Source organism: Pinus tabuliformis, chromosome X (assembly GCF_031772625.1).
Source record: "Pinus tabuliformis cultivar Carrire ecotype Pingquan chromosome X, CPIR1, whole genome shotgun sequence".
NCBI lineage: Eukaryota > Viridiplantae > Streptophyta > Pinopsida > Pinales > Pinaceae > Pinus > Pinus tabuliformis.
The window spans coordinates 1,721,920,234-1,721,940,399 of record NC_142308.1 but is presented as its reverse complement, the minus strand read 5'-3'; the positions used below and the strand labels follow the sequence as shown (position 1 = coordinate 1,721,940,399).

Sequence of the window (20,166 nt, the reverse complement as noted above, 5' to 3'; positions counted from 1 at the left end):
CAGCAAAGCAGCATGGAAAGGCAGGCCGTACAGCACCATACTTGCTGGGGCGAGCAGGCAGGATTTCTGGGCTGTGTGAACATGCCGTACAACGCATTCCTGGGCTGGGCTGTACACGGATTTGTTGGAATGTAGTTGCTGTATATTGCTGATGTATTCCTCCTTGTAAATCCTCATTCTGAAGCTGAATAGAAAGCCCAACGTTTGTTGGTTTTCCCCAACACTGGGGTTTCCAGGGTAAAAGCCATGTTTTTAATTTTATGTGTGGTTTCGTGTATTTGCTTCCGCTGTGTATGATAGTAAATGATCCCAGAGTATTTTCTGTTATGAAATCAGATTAGAAAGCATTTGAATTTCTGTTCTGTGTTTGTTTCATTGAACAATAAATCTCTAGCTGGGTTCATAGGAAATTAACACTTGCCTTGTGTGGTACTACTGAGCACCTGGAGAGGACCTTGTTGTGACCGCTAAACCAGTCAGTAACAGGCCCCTCCTCCAAAACCTTATCTCATACCTAACACTTTGATGAACTTAAAAACACAAAGGGCACTTCATTTTAACCATTTCGTTTTCAGATTGAAGGGAGAAGCAGTTGAACAGAGAGCAGAAGAAATATAGGGATTGTGGTGCCATTTTTCTTGCAGCACATTCATAGACAAATTTATTTCTTGAAATGCTAATAGGAATTTTTTGAATGTGCTCAGTTTAAGACTCGAGGTATTAATGAAAATGATCAAGTTGCTGCTTTTCTAATCATTCTGTGTCATATGATTGTTCAATGTTGAATGAGAATTCTGAATTTTGAATGTTAAATTGTTAATTGTGGAATGGCAAATGTATGATTTTGAAGCTGAAAATGATATGATTTGAATAATGATCAGGAATCTCATGAAAATGTGTATGAATTTCTGATTTCCATAATTTTAGTTGTGTTTTTAACCTTTTTTTTATTTCAATTTTTTTCATATTTATAAAATTTTATATGTATACCCATGATGTACCCTCTCCACTGTTTCAAAATTGTGGTACCCACACCCTGGCTGCTGAGGTAAAAGAGGCTTTAGTTTAACTGTGCCTAATATCCCTTTGCTATTCTGCCATTTCTCTGCTGTGCGTTAATGTTATTAGTTAAATCAATAAAGCATATTTAACACTTCGTTTGCTTTTGAGAGTGCATTATTTTAGAGCACTAATATTGATTACCTTAGAGTTAACTATTTTAAGAGTTCATTATCTTACAGATTATACATTATGGGTATGCCATTTTAGAGAAAAGGCACATTTGTCATATACAACGATGATGATTAACAAGATATTTGTAGCTTTTCCCTTGCATGGAAACTTTCTGAAGGAATCATATGATCTGAAACTCAATTTTTTGCGCTAACTGTCAATTGGCAAAAAGCCTAAAGAATTGAAGGACAATTTATGCACCTCTGTTTGCAGACAATATTGTATCTTTCTCTTTTACTCATTTTTTATTTCATTCTATCTTCAGTTCTATAATGGTTATTGGTTTTGCATCCCTGGATTTTTGGTTGTTTGTGTAATAATGGTTGCATTTTCTCTTCTTCTGTGTTTGCTGATAGGCTAAATTCTAATTGATGTCCTTGACCTCTTATGCAGGCTTTGGATGCAGTTGAACTAGAAGTTGCTGGTTTGGCAGAGTGTTGTGACAAGTATTTCCTTATTCCTACTTTCTTGCATCGTTGTCTTATATTCTGGTGTTGTTTAAATATCTGGCTGTGAGGATGTCACGGAATTTGATGATTATTTTATAGGTGGAATATATGAAATGTGTTATATGCTTTAGTGTTCTTGCTTTTATAAGGTGGTTTCTTGAAATTTCTGTAGGTTCGTTGGCTATGATGTTTTTATGTTTTATTCTGATTTCGTAGTTGTCATTTGTTACATAAATTTGTTGAGATTTAACAATCCTAATTATATTTTGATATGATGGATCTATATGTTACCAGAATCGCTGGTTTGAAATAGTGGATACATAGCTATTAGGTATAATTCTTCAGGAAAGGAATTTATCTTTATCACATGTTAGCATTTAAGAGATAGTGTCATGGTAGCACACTAGAAAGTTGTTAACTTGTTACTGAACCACAGTTACTTTATTAGCTGTCAACTGATTTCCTTGTCTATGGAAAAATTGATATTGAATACTTGGGATATTGACAGGATTGCTAAGGCACTGAATAGCTGCAGTGCTGCTACAGGGGATATCATCTCTACTACAGAGAGGCTCAAACAGGAGCTTGAGAATACGACCCAACGCCAAGAGATTGTATCATGCTTTCTTCGTGACTATCAACTTTCTCAAGAGGAGGTACAGTGAAGCTTTTGAATCTTTTGAAACCATATGATTTATGCTGTATTAAAGATTGCATTGCGGATTGTTTTTAGAAGGATGAAAGTCAAGGTGCCAAAATATGATATTTATGGTTGCAGGTCAGTGCTTTGAGGGAAGAAGAGTTAAATGAGAACTTCTTCAAAGCACTTTCACGTGTCCAAGAAATTCATGCTAATTGCAAAATGCTGCTCAGGACACACCACCAGGTAATAAGTTCACCCTTTTCCCTTACGTTATTTCTTGTCATTTTATGTTGGTCACATTTTAAATGAAAATAAGTCATATCCACTTGGATATGTTTCATGTGTCTAGATGTTTGTTTCACTGTGACTGTGATTTTCCACATTCCATGTTAAGAATTCTGGTGATGCTTCATTAATACGTAACTCAATTGATGATCATCCAACACCTATCAAGAGATGGGATGCCATTACACTGTGGAGCATTATGGCATGTGGCCACCTGGCCCTACTTAACAGCCATGATGATGCAACTGCTGAATAATGACCCCCTTGGGGGAGCATGTCGGCCACATTTTGTTGTTCAAACCTCGTGCAGGCTATCACAACACCCTGCTTTTGTTGACATGGTTGACCTCATGTTGCGGATGTTTCATCTTTGATACCTTATCTCTTTAGTTTTCCTCCTATGTTGATCAAGTTCAATCTTTAAATCTATTTTGAGGATCTGAATTACATTTTTTATTCATTTTCGTTTCACTCTTTTTCTTTGACTGTCACTGGGAATGAGCAATAGTTGGTGTATAACTGGAATTCTTCTGGTAAGCATTTTATTTGCATAAATTGAGAGTATGTGTTTCCATTATCTTCTATGCTTGCATGTTACAATGTCTAAATTGTTTAGTGATTACACCATGTGTGCTCTGCCAGCTTGGTGTACATAAAATACCTTTTATTTTATTTTTTGAAATTCTGTGCATATAACTTCAAAGATCAAATCAGTACAACAAGGCACAGAGAAATCGCATCGAACCAACAACAGGGCTCATGCGAAAGTTTTATCTCAAAAAACTCAAGAAGGCAAGCGCATGAGCCTGTTGACTCAACATCACAGTGGAAAACACTGAGTTTGACTCTCACAAGCAAAGCCATCTCCTGCTTAAAGGTCCGCGAATCCTCTGGAAAAACGAAGTGGGCTCCTCTTGAAAAGTAACTTTACATCAATGCTTCCATAGAAATCCATTAGCAGTCACTGCAGTGAATGCCACTTGTATTTGCAGTTTTACTAAAGCATCCAAGTGTCTCCTAGAAGAGGACGTTTCCATAAAATTAGTGTTAGTTTTTGTAGCATCGGATGTGTTCTAACCACGATATTTGGTGGAGAGGCTAGAATGCATGAGATCTCCAAAACCCCAGAAATTATTTATGGAAATTCCACTTAGAGATGACTTAATTAGATTATTAACCTATTTTTTAATGTTTCCTAAGTCTAAACTTAGGAAAACTGGTTAATTAATCGGAATTAATTAAGTCAAGGCGAGATTAGTATAGGAACTCACACGGATTGACTTCACGATGATCCTGGCCCTTGATTAAGTTTTAATCTTGGCTGTTGGTGCTCCAACAGATGATTATAAGAAGAAGTCAATGGGCAATTTGGAGAATACACCAAAGACATTTGGAGAATCCGATTTTTCAGAGTAGCAACAATAAGTTGTCGGAGAGTTCGAGCTTCAGTGAGGAAGTAGAGTCAGTGAAGGGCTGGGACAGTGAGGCTGGAGGAAGTTTTCCAGATCTAGTGTGTGCATTTGCAGAGAAGCCGAGATTTCTCCAAGAGGCAGTGCAAAGCCTCAAGATGGTAATTTGATGTGCTGGGAAGGATGACATTTTCAGTTTTAGAGTGTCGGAGAGAGGTTTTCCTAGTCAGCAGCAGTGAGGACGACTAGACTAGTAGTCAGTTCGGGTAGCAGTTGCAGCAGGTAGCATCAGGTTGACGTAGAGCTTGTGTAGGCCCCAGTTGGACAACTTGTTTTTCAGAGGCAAGCTTGTGCCGGAATTGCCCGGAGTGAGGGTAAATTCTCTCTAGATATTTTTGCTAGTATTTTCTTTGCGGGATAGCCAAATTTCGACATCTAGATTATTGTACTCAAAATTTCTCATTGCTGCTTAATAATAAAACGCTCAACTATTGCACTAGTTTTCCCTAGTTGGGTTTTTCCGGGGACATATGTCCAAAAATAACTGTGTTAATTTTGGTGTGTGTTTTAGTATATTTCTATGTTTCCATCTCTAGTAGTTTATTTGTCAAGGTTGCAGTGTGAATCATTTGGTATTTTGTTGTAGCAGATAAATTGTTAAATTACTTAACAACAAGAAAAATAATTTCCAGTTGTTGCAATAGAATTTCAGAGTTGAAATTTTCACAATTAGGGCAACATAGAAGTGAAATTCAGCCTGAATTTTGAATCAATGTCCAAAAATACACTTGTAGCACGACATCTACAAAAGACAAACTCTCAACTGTTTCATCCTTGCCACACAAAGCACAAGCAACATTTGTTATACAATCTTTATAAAGCTACCCCTGTTATACAACCAATCCTTGTTGGAGTAGAAGCTACCCCCAAACTGTGCTTAAAAGAAGATTCTTACTTCCATATGGATTGATACCTTCTCAATGAGGGCACAACATGGTCCTTCACCCCAACCTTTTGTTGAAGCGAGGGACAATGTGATAAGTGTGACTTACCATATCATATAGATCCTTGGTACATAGATGTAAAAGGGCTTCCCATTCCTTTCCCTCTAGAATGGTGTAACGCCCTCTACGTATTGAGGACGAATGGGATAAAATAGCTTATCCATCCCCGTAAGCTGTAGTCCTCTATAAGGGGGAAAAGCCCCAAAATTCCTACTGTTGGGTAAGTTTTGGGGCAGTTGGGCAAAGAAACCCAAAATTGGGGCTTAGAGTAAAGTTTACTCAATCATTTTAGAAGAAGAGACCCCTTTAGGAAATCTATAAATATGAGAGGGATGAATTTATTTTGGACCATCAAGTGTGGATCAATTCATTTGATTTTTTTGAGCATTAGCTCTAAGGGTTTTAAGGCCCCTTCTCTCCTATCAATTTTGGTGGCGAAAGATTCCACCCTCGTTGATAAATCTCTTTGCATCTTTATTTGTCTATCTTGTTTTGGCACATGGTTTTCTTCATGATTAAGGAGCAGTGGCGTATCTCTATGATCAATTTTTGTGGCATAGTATTATAACACCTTGATGCTGGATGAATTGTCCTTTGAAACAAAGTTTGGGCAAAATGTTGTCTAATTAACCAATAGGTGAATAAAAACATAATTCCCGATGGTCGCACTTGTTAAACAAATCCACTGTTGAGGACTGACTATAACTCTGAGCCACGAATATTTCGTTCTGACTGAGGCACGAATCTTGGTTACTTTACAGACCCAAGTTCATTCAGAAGCACCTGTGAAGTTGTAACACCAAATTTTCATTTGAGAAGGGGCCGAGATCAATCAAGGGTGGGATTTTTGTTTCCTAAAAGTCAACGAGATTCGTCTTGAGACCCATTTCGTATTTTTTGAAGTAGACTTGGTATACATCTTCGCTAGTAATTTTAGCAATGTTTCTGTAGCCAAACTCCATAGATTTGAAGTTCTAAGGGAGGTGCGATACCAGTAATAGAGCACCAGAGACTTTGATGGAGACACAAGGGCATATTTGTAACCTAAGTTGTTTGAAGTGCGTTTTGATGTCTCAAGGGGTTCCCTGAAGCTGAACTTCCCAGATTCGAAGTCTGAAAAAGGGTGCGAATCTATAACAGCGTAACAAAGTTTCGGGAAGCACGAGGATCATATTTGCAGCAGTGCAGACCTAAGGCGTCCAGGTTATTTTGATTAAGTGGAACATCATATGTTGACTATCAGACTATATATTAAGTTGAATTAGTGTTTTTAATTTATTAGGGTTTGCTCGGACTGGATCTATTGCACGAATTGGTGGAATTGTGGAATTATATTGTTAGGTTTATTTCATATTGAAAAGTCTATTTGTGAAGGTTACTTCTGTTTGTGTTGAATTAAATAGTTTGAGAAAATTTGTGAAATCCTAGCTACTTAAAGGACAAATCTAGGGCAAAAAATCTCACAGTTATATTACAATTGGACCTGACTCGTAATTTCATTTTAAAAAGACACTCTTCAAGGATCATGCTTTAGAGGCACTCTAAAGAACTATCTAAATTGATGATTTTTTGGTTTGGTTAAGAGCACACAAACTAGGCGGCTGATGATGGTGCTCATGATTCCACGAAACCTTAAAAGGAGACATTTCCTTGCAAATGTCTTGCCAAAAAACCTAGTTGAAAGGCCAACTTGACCACTAGGAGACCTGAATATGTCCAAATTGGTCGTGATGTCAAACCCCAGACATCTTGAAGCCCCTCAAACTACCAGGAAAGAAAACCAAACACAACCTACAATGCAACCACATGCTCTTAATTGGAGCAAATTCCAAAATCATGAAAGCCCATTCCCAAATATGTTACACATATCGAAAGGATATCTAACATAGTGAATGTGATGAAACTATTAAATCAGGTGTTGAACTAAAACTTGCTAAGGAGTCTCCCTCTCCACCACATTCAATACCCATTTCAAAGCAAGAACTGCCTCTTATGCTCTTATGTCAAGGAGACATAATCCCCTCTAATAATGTGCTCCAACGATTTGTAAGTTGTTTGAGAGCTTATGATGAATAATAAATTTGGCCAATTGTTAGAAGCTCATCAACACATGCAACTTTCCCTGCAAGAGGTAGATCAAGGTGACTCTAAGCTTGAAGTTTCTTTTCAAAATTGGCCATGATCCATTGCCACTAATCGACAAGAGAAATGTTCATATCAATGATCTGTCTAGGTTTAGTGAACTTCCACTTATGGTTCAACTAAAGAGGATGGTCATCCTAACCAACAAGAAAGACCTTAGTTATCTCTTTACTAACTATCGCTTTAGTTGCTTCTGCAAAAGTTTCCAAGCATAATAGAGTACCCTTCACAGTTTGTTGATTAAATTTAGGGGTTGATGTTGAATAATCTGCCAAGTGAACATCATGAAGCTGATAACCTACAGGTAATGATATTCCTCTGATTTTCCCTTGCATTCTAGTAGCCACCAACAAATAACCATGGACATCCACTGCTATTACATAAACATAGGAATTAGGAGGGAAACCCTATTGAATAAAATGTTGCAGCGAATAGAGTTAGACAACACACTATTCATGCTAACTCTCATTGACACCCATGTGAAAAGGAATGACAGTGATTGTTGATTAAAAGACCCAAACCCAACTGATCCAACTATTGAAAATGAAATACCATTTAGTTCTATATGCTTTATCAAAGTTATTTTTCAAGGAAGTGGCTTTTGTCTAGATTCCTGTACCCATTCAAATTTCACCCCCCTTCTAGATAGTGAAAATATTATCAAGACTGAATTTGCCTTTATTAAAACTAGTTTTCTCTTCGCTTACTATTTGGGTAACCAAAAGCCTTATCCAATTTATTAGGGCTTTGGCTGTGATTTTGTGAGCGACACTAAGATTCATGGAATTGAGCCAGACTTTACATGAGCTAATGTTATGAACATAACTATGAATAAATAATAATGATTAATATATGTGTAGTTAGTTAAGAAAGGGCATGTCTTAAAACAGATATGACTCTCCATGAAGGGGCACCTGCCTAAGTATATAAACAGGCCCTCATTTGTAACATATCCTATCTCTTGTACATTCAACAACTTTATATATAAATATTTTTTGTCCTATAATGGATATTTACATATTCCAGAGGTTCTGAATATTCGCGAGTGTACGAACGTTGTTCATTACATTGTTATTAGAGCTTCGTTCTCTAATCTTGGCCTTTGGCCATCAACCCTTCGTCAAGGCCGTTGCCATTGCGATTGAGGTTGTTAGCCACACAAAGACTTTTGGAGGTTCTCCATTTAGCCATTAGGCCTTTAGCCATTAAAAAAAAGAAAAGAAATAATAAAAAAATTATATATATATATATATATATATATTAACAAAAAAAAGGAAGAAATAAAATTATAGGAAAAAAGCGAAATTAGAAAAGAAAAATTATATATAAAAAATTAAAAAAGGAGATTATATAGAAAAAAATGGAAATGGAAATAAATAAACAAATTAAAAAAGAAGGAAAGAAAAAAAAGAAGAAAAAGAAAAGATGCAACCGACCAACTATTGCCATAGTCGGTGTTGCATCCAACAACCGTCTCATGCAACCACAACCACCACTGTAGTTGGGCCTTCCGCAGCATGCCACAGGAAACATCATTACCTGGCCGCATACATCCTTGCGCAATGCTCATGCATCTAGACCACTACCACACAAATGCCTCTGTATCTTCATTGTATCAACTAGCCGTTGCTCTCTCATCATCTATACAACACTGTATTCGATCAATTGTTGTCCAATCCCATTTGGGTTAGCACTATATGACTCTGTCGTGTTGTTTTTCCACCGTACAACACCATAATTTCCCTTGGCTAGTGCTTCTGTCATCCCTTTGTTTTGATCTATCACATTTCCCTGCTTCACCACCCTTACACACTAGTGCGACCAAATCAATCTTCAAACGCAACCATCCAAAGACCGCAACCTTATAAGAAATATTATTTTTATGATCAAGCTGCCATGTGAACATAAAATAATAGTATGTTATCATAAATTAATTGACTTAATCTAAAGCTTTGTTACGATGGGAAAAATATAAATATATTTGAGTTTTATATATTTTAAAGAAAGTACCTTTTCAATATCCAAGTTAGTTTTTAAGAAAAAGGTATATGAAAAAGTAAAAGTCATAAATGGAATTAACATCAAGTGGTATAAAAGGGTACTATACTTTATGTGTAATAATCTAAGTAAAATATTAAATTTATAAATCATTTAATTATTTTTTTGAAAAGTTGAAAGAAAAAATACATTATTATATCACCAAGCTCATATAAAAAGGGGTTTTCTAAGAGAAAGGAATGTTGGAAAATGTAACTATGTTTGGTCTTCATTAATGTTGTTGACACCTAATCATCAGGATTGGGTGAATATAATGTAAATAAATAAATAGGTAATATGAATAGTCATCGGGAGATGAAGTGAATAGTCTCTCCCTCATGTATATAATGAAGACCTACCTGAAGAAATAAGATATACGAATCATTTTTTTTTGAGGAGTCACTGCCTGGCCTAACATGGTATCAGAGCCAAGTTCCCAAAATAGTTGTAACTCCCCTCTGCCTACTGCTCTCTGTCCACTGTCTACTGTTCTCTCTGTCCTCTCTGTCTACTGCGCAGTCTCTCTACTGTTCTTACTGCCTAAATTCAGAAAGCGTTGAGAGAGGGACGGCTTCAGAACTGGAATATTGTCTGAAGACGTTTCGGTGGAATATTGTCTTGCTGTGTGGCCTCAAGAGCCATTGTGAGGCTCACACTTTTTGTTTCTTGCATCGATGTGGCAGTAAATGCCATCCCAGTGAAATTTCCTGCCTGGAAATGTTTTCAGGTCGAAGAAAAATACTGATGCAAAAAGGACATGGTACATGGAACGCTGCGTTGAACTGTTGATTTGTACGCCGCTCCTGTTGAAGAACGCTGGTATTATAACGCTATTTTGGCATTGTAAGAAACGCTGGTATTATAAATTGACTTTACTGTCTGTTGGAATACACCTCGACCTTCAGAACCTTATCAAAATTTTCAGATGCTTCATTCAATTCAGCAAGTCCCTTGCCAAGCTCGCAACGCTGATGGGTTGAGATCAATAGCGCGGCGATACGTAGTTTGAGCGTGATCGTATTGGTTCCCGCAGAAGAGATCACGAGAGCTTCATAATTGTTTTGGCCTCCGGGCTGCTTGACAACTTGCTTGCACAAGCGCACCGTTTCCTCATAGTTTCCCTTTGAAAGGGCCTCGAACGCTGATTTTAGATGCAGACGCTCAGCATAGTCGACTGCCATCCGCCAGCGGCATGTCGTCCAGGTATTGAGCACAGTGTTTAACAAAAAGAACCTGATGCATTGCATCCAATGTTTTGCTTTATGTAGATTTATGAGTTTGACATATAAATGAATAGGGCGAGTATGCGTTTTTGCAACAACAATTCTACCCGGAAAAAGGAATCCAATGGGGTCCTTATTCCCTCTATTCATATGATCCCTGCCTTCGTGGGTTGTCATCTTATTCCATCGATGAGCCTTCGTTATGAGCCTTCGTGAGTTGTCATCTTATTCCGTCGATGAGCCTTCGTTATGAGCCTTCGTGGGTTGTCATCTTATTCTGTCGATGAGCCTTCGTTATCATTTAGTTCTCGCATAAACAATGAGGCGAGGGAAATATGTTGCATAAAGGTGTAGCGTGTTATTTGCTGTCCAAAAAAAAAACACTGCTGTCCAAGAACACTACTGTTCTAGTGCATTAACTCGATGACCGTGCTTGGTATATGAATATTGTGGAATATGTTATAAGGAATACAATATATATTGCATGATATATGAATATTGAGAGCTTGCAGTTGATTCCATTTTTTGTACAGTCATAGCAAATTATTATTAGTATTTTGCTACGAATACTGTAATTATTTTTGGGCTCAATTCAAATTTTTATGATGGAGAAGTTTGTTGAAAAAGAGAAGGGTTTGGAAAAGAAGACAACTCTTCTTGCACACAGAGAGAATAATCTTGCTCAAGATTCTTCCAGAGGAAGAGGTAGAAGAGATTTCAGAGGCAGGGGGGCAGAGACTCTCAAGGAGAAAAGGCAGATTTGCACTGCATACGCTGCAAAAGAAATGGATCACATGATGCCTCTACATGCAAGCTACTATGGGACAAAATTGAGCAGCAAAGAAACCAACAGAAAGGGAAAACTGATGATATAGACAAAGGTAAAGCACCTGAATCCGCTCACTATGTTGTGGCACAATGTAATATTCGAGTAAATGAAGATTTAGTTAATGCTTCACTTGCTTCTTGGAAAAATGATTGGTTGCTTGATTCAGGAGCAACCTGCCACATGACTTATAGAAAAGATTTTTTTGAAGAATTTACCGACAATGTTGATGGAGCAGTATACTTTGCAGACCAATCAAAAATCAAGCCATCAGGGCTTGGCACAATGAGACTTAAACTGCCTGGTCTTCCAGACTTTCTTTTGCATCATGTTCTATATCTCCCACAGCTCAAGAGAAACTTGCTGTCCTTGGTTCACATCCGCCAGCAAGGTCACTCCATTCATATGTTTGATGGCAAGCTTGAGGTAAGAAAAGCATTTGACCACTCACTTGTCATGAGGGAAATAGAAGAAGAAAGGCTTATCAAGCTGCAAGGTACCTCTGCTCGTGCACAACATTTCTCATACAATTCTCATCATGAAGAAGGTACACTTCCATCAAGTTTATTATGGCATGCTAGATTTGGACGTTTGAACTATGACAGCCTCCGCTTGTTGAAGAAAAATGGTGTTGCTGGTTTGCCTACAATTCCTAGGAAACTTAAGCAATTGATGCTTGCATTCTAGGAAAGCATAGTAAACAGTCTTTTCATGATTCACATTCAAGAGCACATAGAAAACTTGAACTCATTCATTCAGATTTATGTGATCCAATGCCTGTTCCTTCTGCAAATGGAAATAAATATATCATGACATTTATTGATGACTACATTAGAATGTGTTGGGTTTATTTATTGAAGAACAAATCTGATGCTTTTCAAACATTCAAGAATTTTCATAAATGGATTGAAAATGATGCACAATCTCATATTGGGTCTATTCACACTGATAATGGAAAAGAATACACATCAAATGAATTTGACAACTATCTTCGCCAACATGGGATCAAACATCAAACAACTGTGCCTTATAATCCCCAACAAAATGGTGTAGTTGAAAGAATGAATAGGACAATCTTAAATATGGTACGATCCATGCTCTTCTTCAAAAATGTAAAGATAATGTTTTGGGCTGATGTTGTTCTATGTGTTGCATATATAAAGAATAGATGTCCATCTAATGCTATTAGAAACAAGACTCCATATGAAATGTGGTATGGACATGTTCCTTCGGTAAAGCATCTCAGGGTCTTTGGTTCCACCTGTTATGCCTTGATACCAAAGGTACATAGAAACAAACTTGGTGCTAGAAGTTGTAAATGTATCTTCCTGGGGTATTCAAACACCTCCAAAGCATACCATTTCTATGATGAAGTAAATAAGAAGTTTGTTGTATCTAGAGATGTAATTTCTCTTGAATCATCCAAAACTGACAATGTTGTTGAGTGGCAACTTGATCGCTTGGATAGATTTGCAAAAGCAAAATCATTTCAAGACTTTGATAATCAGATTCCACATCTTGAAGGGGAGATTCCTATATTAGATCAACATGTGGAATCTTCTTCTGAAGAACACTCTCCCTTGCATGAAACTCCAACAACGGATGCTTTAAGTGATGTGATTGATAGAATTGGGAGACTCAATCTTGATTCAGTCCCAACTCAATCAACGGAGCAGCCTGGACCATCTGAGAAAGGTACCCCAAAGTGGCTGACAAAGACACATGAAAGTGTTGATCCTGATGAGGTTGGAAAGACAAGAACTAGAAATTCAAACCGACAAAATGGAGGTGATGTAGATGACTCTAATTCACCTGTTGATATGGATGTTTCTTATGATTGTGAATTGAACTTGTCTACAGATTTTGAACCAACTTCCTTCAAAGAAGCTGCTTCTCATGATGAATGGAAAGAAGCGATGCAAAAGGAGTATGATGCGCTCATAAAGAATAACACTTGGAAGTTGGTTGATCCTCCATTAGGAACTAAACCAATTGGCTGCAAGTGGGTCTACAAGAACAAGTATAAAGCTGATGGCTCACTTGACAAGCACAAAGTTGGGCTTGTGGCAAAAGGTTTTACACAGAAGGAAGGGGTCGATTATGAGGAGACTTTTGCCCCCTCAGCAAAATGGGCTACCATCTGGACACTCTTTGCCCTAGCAGCTCAGAACTGTTGGAAAGTCCATCAAATGGATGTAAAAACTGCTTTCTTGAATGGAGATCTAAAAGAGAATGTTTTTATGTCCCAGCCTGAAGGATTTGCTGTGAAAGGACATGAACATAAAGTATGCAAACTGGTGAAGTCCTTGTATGGCCTCAAACAAGCACCGCGAGCCTGGTATGAAAAACTAACCAAGCATCTTCTGAAACTCAATTTCAAACATTATGATCTTGATGATGCAACTTTATTTGTCAAGAAAGTTGGCAAAACAGTTGTATATCTTGTGGTATATGTAGATGATCTTTTAATGACAGGGAATAATGAAAGCTACATTGCATCCATAAAGAAGGAATTGGGGAAAAGGTTTGAAATGACTGATTTGGGCTATGTTCATTACTATCTTGGTATTGAAGTAACCCAACATCCGAAGTCCATATTTCTTTCTCAAAAGAAATACATTGGAGATACAGGTTTGGCATGACAGAATGCAATCCTGTTACTACTCCAATGGAACAAAACTTAAAGCTCACATCTATTGAAGGAAAAGAATTTGAGGATGCAACAAAGTATAGACAGCTTGTAGGAAGTCTCAACTACCTAACTACTACCAGACCAAACATTTTGTTCGCTGTTGGAATCCTCTCCAAGTTTATGCAAAAGCCTTGTGAGGGACATTGGTCTGCTGCAAAAAGAGTTCTAAGGTACTTGAAGGGAACTCAAGACTTTGGAATCAAGTATACATAGGTGGACGACTTCAGCTTGATTGGATACTCTGATTCAGACTTCAATGGAGACAAAGAAACTGGGGTATCTACTTCAGGATATGCTATGAGTCTTGGATCAGGAGTTGTCTCCTGGAGATCAAGCAAACAATGAGTTCCAACAGATTCCACAACAGAAGCAGAATACGTGGCAGCAGTTGAAGCAACAAAAGAAATTGTGTGGCTCAGGGAAATTCTTGAAGATTTGCAGGTAAAACAAGTACAATCAGCTCCACTCATGATTGACAATACCTCTTGAATAAAGTTGGCCAAGAACCCAAAGTTCCATGATCGAATGAAGCACATCAATACTAAATATCATCTGATTCGACATCATGTTGAGGCCAAAATAATCCATCTCTGTCATTGTTCCACTAATGAGGAAATTGCAGACATCTTCACCAAAGTGCTTGGAAGAGAAAAGCTTGAATGATTCAGAATGATGGTTGGACTCACCAACATCCCTTTAGATTTAGGGGGGGAATGTTGACACCTAATCATCAAGATTGGGTGAATATAATGTAAATAAATAAATAGGTAATATGAACAGTCATCGGGAGATGAAGTGAACAGATGTATATAATGAAGACCTACCTGAAGAAATAAGAGATATGAATCATTTTTGCTTTGAGGAGTTACTACCTGGCCTGACAAATGTATGTGAGTCGTCATGTAATGTACTTGTCAAAAGAATAAAGAGAATAATAATTATTATTATTATTGTGACTTATTAAAGCCTGGGTTTCATGCTTGGGTCACCATGTTTCAGGTCAAAGTCCCCATTGAGGACTTCTAGGATTTATTCTGAGTTAATAGAGTCATTATACTTTTAAAGAGACCCTTCTTGGGCTTTTGAATCATGTAAAAAGGTTAAGTATTGAGTCAAATATCATTTATGTACCCTCCACACCATGTCCACCTAGAAGAAGATCAAGTCGGCCTAAAGACCCTATTCGACTTCACATGGAGCTTATATACAGCTTGAGTGGGCCTAATGGTTAAGAGCATGTGTTTCCGCCTAAGAGGTCACAAGTTCAAAACCAGAGGGGGGTAGAGTATGTATGCCTTCGTAGACTTAGCAGTCAAATCGCTGCGCGGAGGTGGGTCCCTTGTCCCACAAATAAGGGGGTCTCATACACCAATTTGGTGTCTGGCTTGGCTGTGACCTTAAAATGGATATTATTATTATTATTATTATTAAAAGCAAGCTCATCGAATTCATTTGGAGTATCATTCACACACACAAGTTCGATTTCTATTGTAGCTGGGAAAAGTGCGAAATTCTCTTGTAGTTGGGAAGAAGTGCGAAGTTCTCTTGCAGCTGGGAAAAGGTGCGAAGTCTGTTGCCGAGAAGCCAAAGTGAATGGGAGTTTGGAGAGGTCTGAGGAGGAAAGGAAATTCGAAATTTTGGTTGTTCTCTTTCTTTGTTTCGTGCTTTGGGTTGGGAGATCGAAGTCTTCCAAGTTTGTCTGTTGTCGGAAGCTACTAGTTGCCATAAGCTGTCGCCTAATCGAAGTTGCTGGAAAGAGGTTGAAATTCTGGGTGGCTGACTTGGTGTGGAGGGAAGGTCTTTTCTTGGTCTAGGGTGAAGAGTCTCAAAGAATACTATTGAAAGGAAGAATTTCTTGACTGGGTTTTGCCCTGGCACTGTGCCTACATCTGGTGTTTATTGTTTTATGTGTTGCTGCTTTGGTAATTGCTTGATGAACTTAAAGAAAGAAGATATAATGAATCGTAATAATAAGAAACATCACAAGTAATTATCAAGAATAAGAAAATATTTCTGCCTTTCTGATTTTCTAGCATGGAATCAAAGCTTTGGTGAAGAAGGAAGTAAAATGCAGTTTCAAGCACTTGATCAAGGAGCCATTCAAAGGGACTATATGAGGGAAGGAGTCTACTATATTCAAGGAAGACGTCCAACACAATCAAGGGAGAGAATAAACTTGAAGGGGCCTATAACTTCAGGTCCCGGAAGAAGAGGATTGACCTTATCCTTGAAAAGAACAAGGTACCGGACTTGGTAAGAGGATAAGTAAAGAAGCCCACAGAGGAGTCCAGTGATGCTGACAAAGTAAAATACAGGGAATTAGAATTGGTAGCCATGACTCTGATGGTAGACGGAATAAAGGACAACCTTGTCCCATTCATAGCTAACATCGATCATGCTCAGGAAATGTATGAAGCCTTGTCGAAGCTATTTACTATTAAGAACATTGGTCAAGTAGCAAGTTTGAAGAATGAGCTGAGAACCACGAAGTTGACTAAAGAAGACACCGTGGCAACCTTCTTTGTGAAGATAACTAGACTCAAGGATGATCTCTTGGCTATTGATGAAATTGTTCCAGACAAAGAACTCGTGATCACCGCTCTATTAGGATTGCCACCCTCTTGGGGTGCATTTGCTGCAGGTCTCAACAGTTTGAAGAAAGCTCCCACCTTTCAAGAATTATGGACCGCCTGTAGTCAAGAAGAACTAAGGATCTCAATGGTTACCAATTCTGAAGGAGTATCAAATGCTTACATTGCTCAACATAAAGGAAAAAGATCAAAAGGACCAAGGAAGAAAGTTGACATGTCCAAGGCAGAGTGCTATCGATGTCATAAGGGTAACTACAAGAGTGACTGTCCCGACAATCCAAAAAATAAGAAGAGAGGAGGAGATCAAGCCAACTTTGTTGAAGAAGGAGACTCAAAGAAAGTCAAGCCCAAAGAATCCGACATTAGGAACTTATACTACTCAGTCCTTTGCTTGTAGCTTTATATATCTTGTTTTATATGTTTTGGAATTTATAGGTTTTAACATATTTTTGGAAAAGACATTTTTATAAGCTTGTCGGAATCCCTCAAGTTTTGGAGGGAGCCCCCAACAACTCCCAAAGATAAGTATTTCATGTCCTTTTAGTTTTTGGTTTCATTTACTTTTTCAAGTTTTAATCATATTAATACTATTCACCATTCTCCCTCTATTGATTAGGGAAAACATATGCAAGGAGTATGAAAGAGGATCTCTCAAGACAAGCTTGGTCAAGGAAGAAAGGTATGCTTCAAATACATTGATTGAAAGGATTATTCATTTGATAATCTATTACTAACATTGTTATGTCTAGCTATATTGAATCATAGTGATTCTTGTTTTGGGTGATTCATCTCTCGATAAATCTACCCACCCCACTCATATTCTTAACTGTTTTTGTAGAACCCTAGACAGGTTCTCGATAACTCTAACTGAAGGGTATGCTAATGTGAATGTATGAAACCCTAAGTTAATTAGGGATATTGTGAAAGGTTGTTTAAAGTTTTTTTATTTAAGAATGTCATGTTTGGGATTTTGTTATGATCAGGGAAATCTAACTTGTTAGGTTTGAATGATAAGATCTAAAATCCCGAACCTTTTGGTAATGTCGGTTTTGCTATGTTTCTACATTGAAACCCTAGCGCATTCGAGTTTGGTGGAATGTGTGAACAAGACCCTTATATTGTCTTAGAAATGTTAACTTGGTATGGGTGTATTTATCTAATCAAACCCTAGTGTAATCAAGATTGTTGAGTATCTAACTCTTATTGATCATTGTGAAGTTGGGTTTGACTAACATATATGAAATGTCTTTGCATGATGATGAAATCTAGGCATATATAGATATGTCCTTTTGGTTGAAACCCTAGCTTCGTCTAGGTCAAATGTATTAATGTCGTCGATCATATGATATGCTTATGTATGATATGTATGAATTCTTAGATATGTGTATTGACCTAGTTATTGTTGGTCATAAGTCTTATGATTTAATGGAAGTCCTTGTTTGAGATTCTAGGACGACGATATTTGGAATTCTAGGGTCTTGCTGCTAAACCCTAGTAGTAGTTAAAAATTGTCTAGTGTGCGTGATATAACAATCTGAGATCTATTTATATAATGATTGTTGAGATTGTGAAAATGGAATTCTAGGGTTTTGGAGTTGAACCTTAGTCGTAGTAAAAATCTTTGATGTATGATGACAATATGATAATTTGAGATTTGTGTAAGATTGTTGAAATCTGAGTTTTTAGTTGGGATTGATGGTTGATAAAAAATCTAGGGTTTGCAAATAACCCTAGTGGAAGTTGGTCATGTTAGTGACTAAGCTGTGATTGGTTTTGATTGATTCCTTTGTATGAAATCTAGGATTTGTATGAAACCCTAGTGAGAAGTCTAACATATGAATTTTGAAAGGGCATTGGATGCTTTCTATTTGTTTGAATTGTTTCTAGGGTATGTTATATGTTGTAGTAAGATATGTCATACCTTTGGAAGCAAACATTGAAACCCTAGATGGAATGAAAATTGTGATGAAGTAGTCTAGGGTTTATGACTAAAGTCCCTAGCAAGATGTTGAAGAGTATATGTCTCTTGTTTGTAATTAAGTTTGGCTATCTGATATGTATAAAGATGAAATGCTTCCGTGATTATGATATAGCTAACTTCATGCTTCTATATATTTGGTTGTACTTGCTATCTAAGTTGTGTAGTTACACAATCTTCAATTTGGTGAAGATGCTCGTTGATGTAATAAACATGATGAGGATAATAATAAGTCTGATGAAATGGTTGGAAGCCACGAAAGATTCTCCAATGACGAAAAGAAGAAGCTGATCTCCCTGGGGAAGCATGAATAGAAGAGATCTCCCTAAGATTAAGAGGGAGTTTGGATGAAAAGATGCTTCCTGGTTGAGAGGGAGGGCATAGCTTGATTAATGAATTTTAGAGGATATGTTGCTGCATGAGGAGTAGGAAAGGAAAAGTGTATAATTGAGGAATCTTCTGTCAAAGATTCAGTTGATAGTCCTACTGAGTTGAGGAGCAACATCTAGAACGACCTCGAAGGTTTGTATTTGATTATGTACATGTGAAAGTATATTATTGATTGGGGTTGTGTTTGTATAGGTGAATCTCTCGAAGGTTTTGATAGCATGTTGGTTACCAATTAGTTTGATTGGGAGAGATTGGTCATCCTTGATTTGCTGGATCAAGGGGTGTTGAGGCTTTGTGAGTGAAGCATTGCTTGGGAAGACATCTGGCCGACACTTTGTGTTGATGTCTGGGTCCCGAAGTTGGAAAAGTGGTGTTGGTTATTGAGCTCTGTTTTGGTTACACACCTGGATTTTTGGGTTGGTGGTTAGCAAGTAAGCCTGATGGTACCTAGAGAGGCTGAAAGCTTGAGTCCATCTTAGTCCCACCTGGATAGATTTCCTTGGTCAGGAATCTAGTCCATGGCATTGCGGTGCCTAAATTGTTGAGAGACCACTTGGATAGATTTCCTTGGTTAGGAATCTAGTCCATGGCATTACGATGCCTAAAGTTCTTCATAGTTCATATAGTTTGAGATCTTCCATTGTATTTTTCATTATGAATACCTCCCTAGTTAAGAGGGAGTGTTGGAAAATGTAACTATGTTCAGTGTTCATTAATGTACGTGAGTCATCATGTAATGTACCTGTTAAAAAAATAGAGAACTTTATTATTATTATTATTATTATTGTGACTTATTAAAGCACGGGTTTCATGCTTGGGTCACCATGTTTTAGGTCAAAGTGCCCATTGAGGACTTCTAGGATGTATTATGAGTCAATAGAGTCATTGTACTTTTAAAGAGACCCTTCTTGGGCTTTTGAATCATTTAAAAAGGTTAAGTATTGAGTCAAATATCGTTTATGTACCCTCCACACCATGTCAGCCTAAGAACCCTATTCGACCTCACATGGAGCCTATAAAAGCAAGCTCATCAAATTCATTTGGAGTATCATTCACATACACAAGTTCGATTTCTATTATAGCTGGGAAAAAGTGTGAAATTCTCTTGTAGTTGGGAAGAAGTGCGAAGTTCTCTTGTAGCTGAGAAAAGGTGCAAATTTTGTTGTCGGGAAGCTGAAGTGAATGTGAGTTTGGAGAGTTCTAAGGAGGAAAGGAAAATCAAAATTTTGGTTGTTCTCTTTCTCTGTTTCGTGCTCTGGGTTGG

General features: G+C 37.6%; 2 protein-coding genes across 2 annotated transcripts in view; one reads left to right on the top strand and one right to left on the bottom strand.

Moving 5' to 3' along the window:
- The window catches only part of LOC149146652 (uncharacterized), a 59,189-nt gene extending 59,012 nt beyond the window's left edge, over positions 1 to 177 (bottom strand). The window contains exon 1 of the mRNA XM_089448723.1: positions 37 to 177. Coding sequence (XP_089304849.1) covers positions 37 to 177 — 141 coding nt within the window. The remainder of the gene's footprint in view (positions 1 to 36) is intronic.
- The window catches only part of LOC149146651 (oligomeric golgi complex subunit), a 118,458-nt gene that overhangs the window by 63,949 nt on the left and 34,343 nt on the right, over positions 1 to 20,166 (top strand). The window contains exons 2-4 of the mRNA XM_089448948.1: positions 1,627 to 1,679; positions 2,191 to 2,338; positions 2,461 to 2,568. Of these exons, the coding sequence (XP_089305074.1) occupies positions 1,627 to 1,679; positions 2,191 to 2,338; positions 2,461 to 2,568 (309 nt within the window). The remainder of the gene's footprint in view (positions 1 to 1,626; positions 1,680 to 2,190; positions 2,339 to 2,460; positions 2,569 to 20,166) is intronic.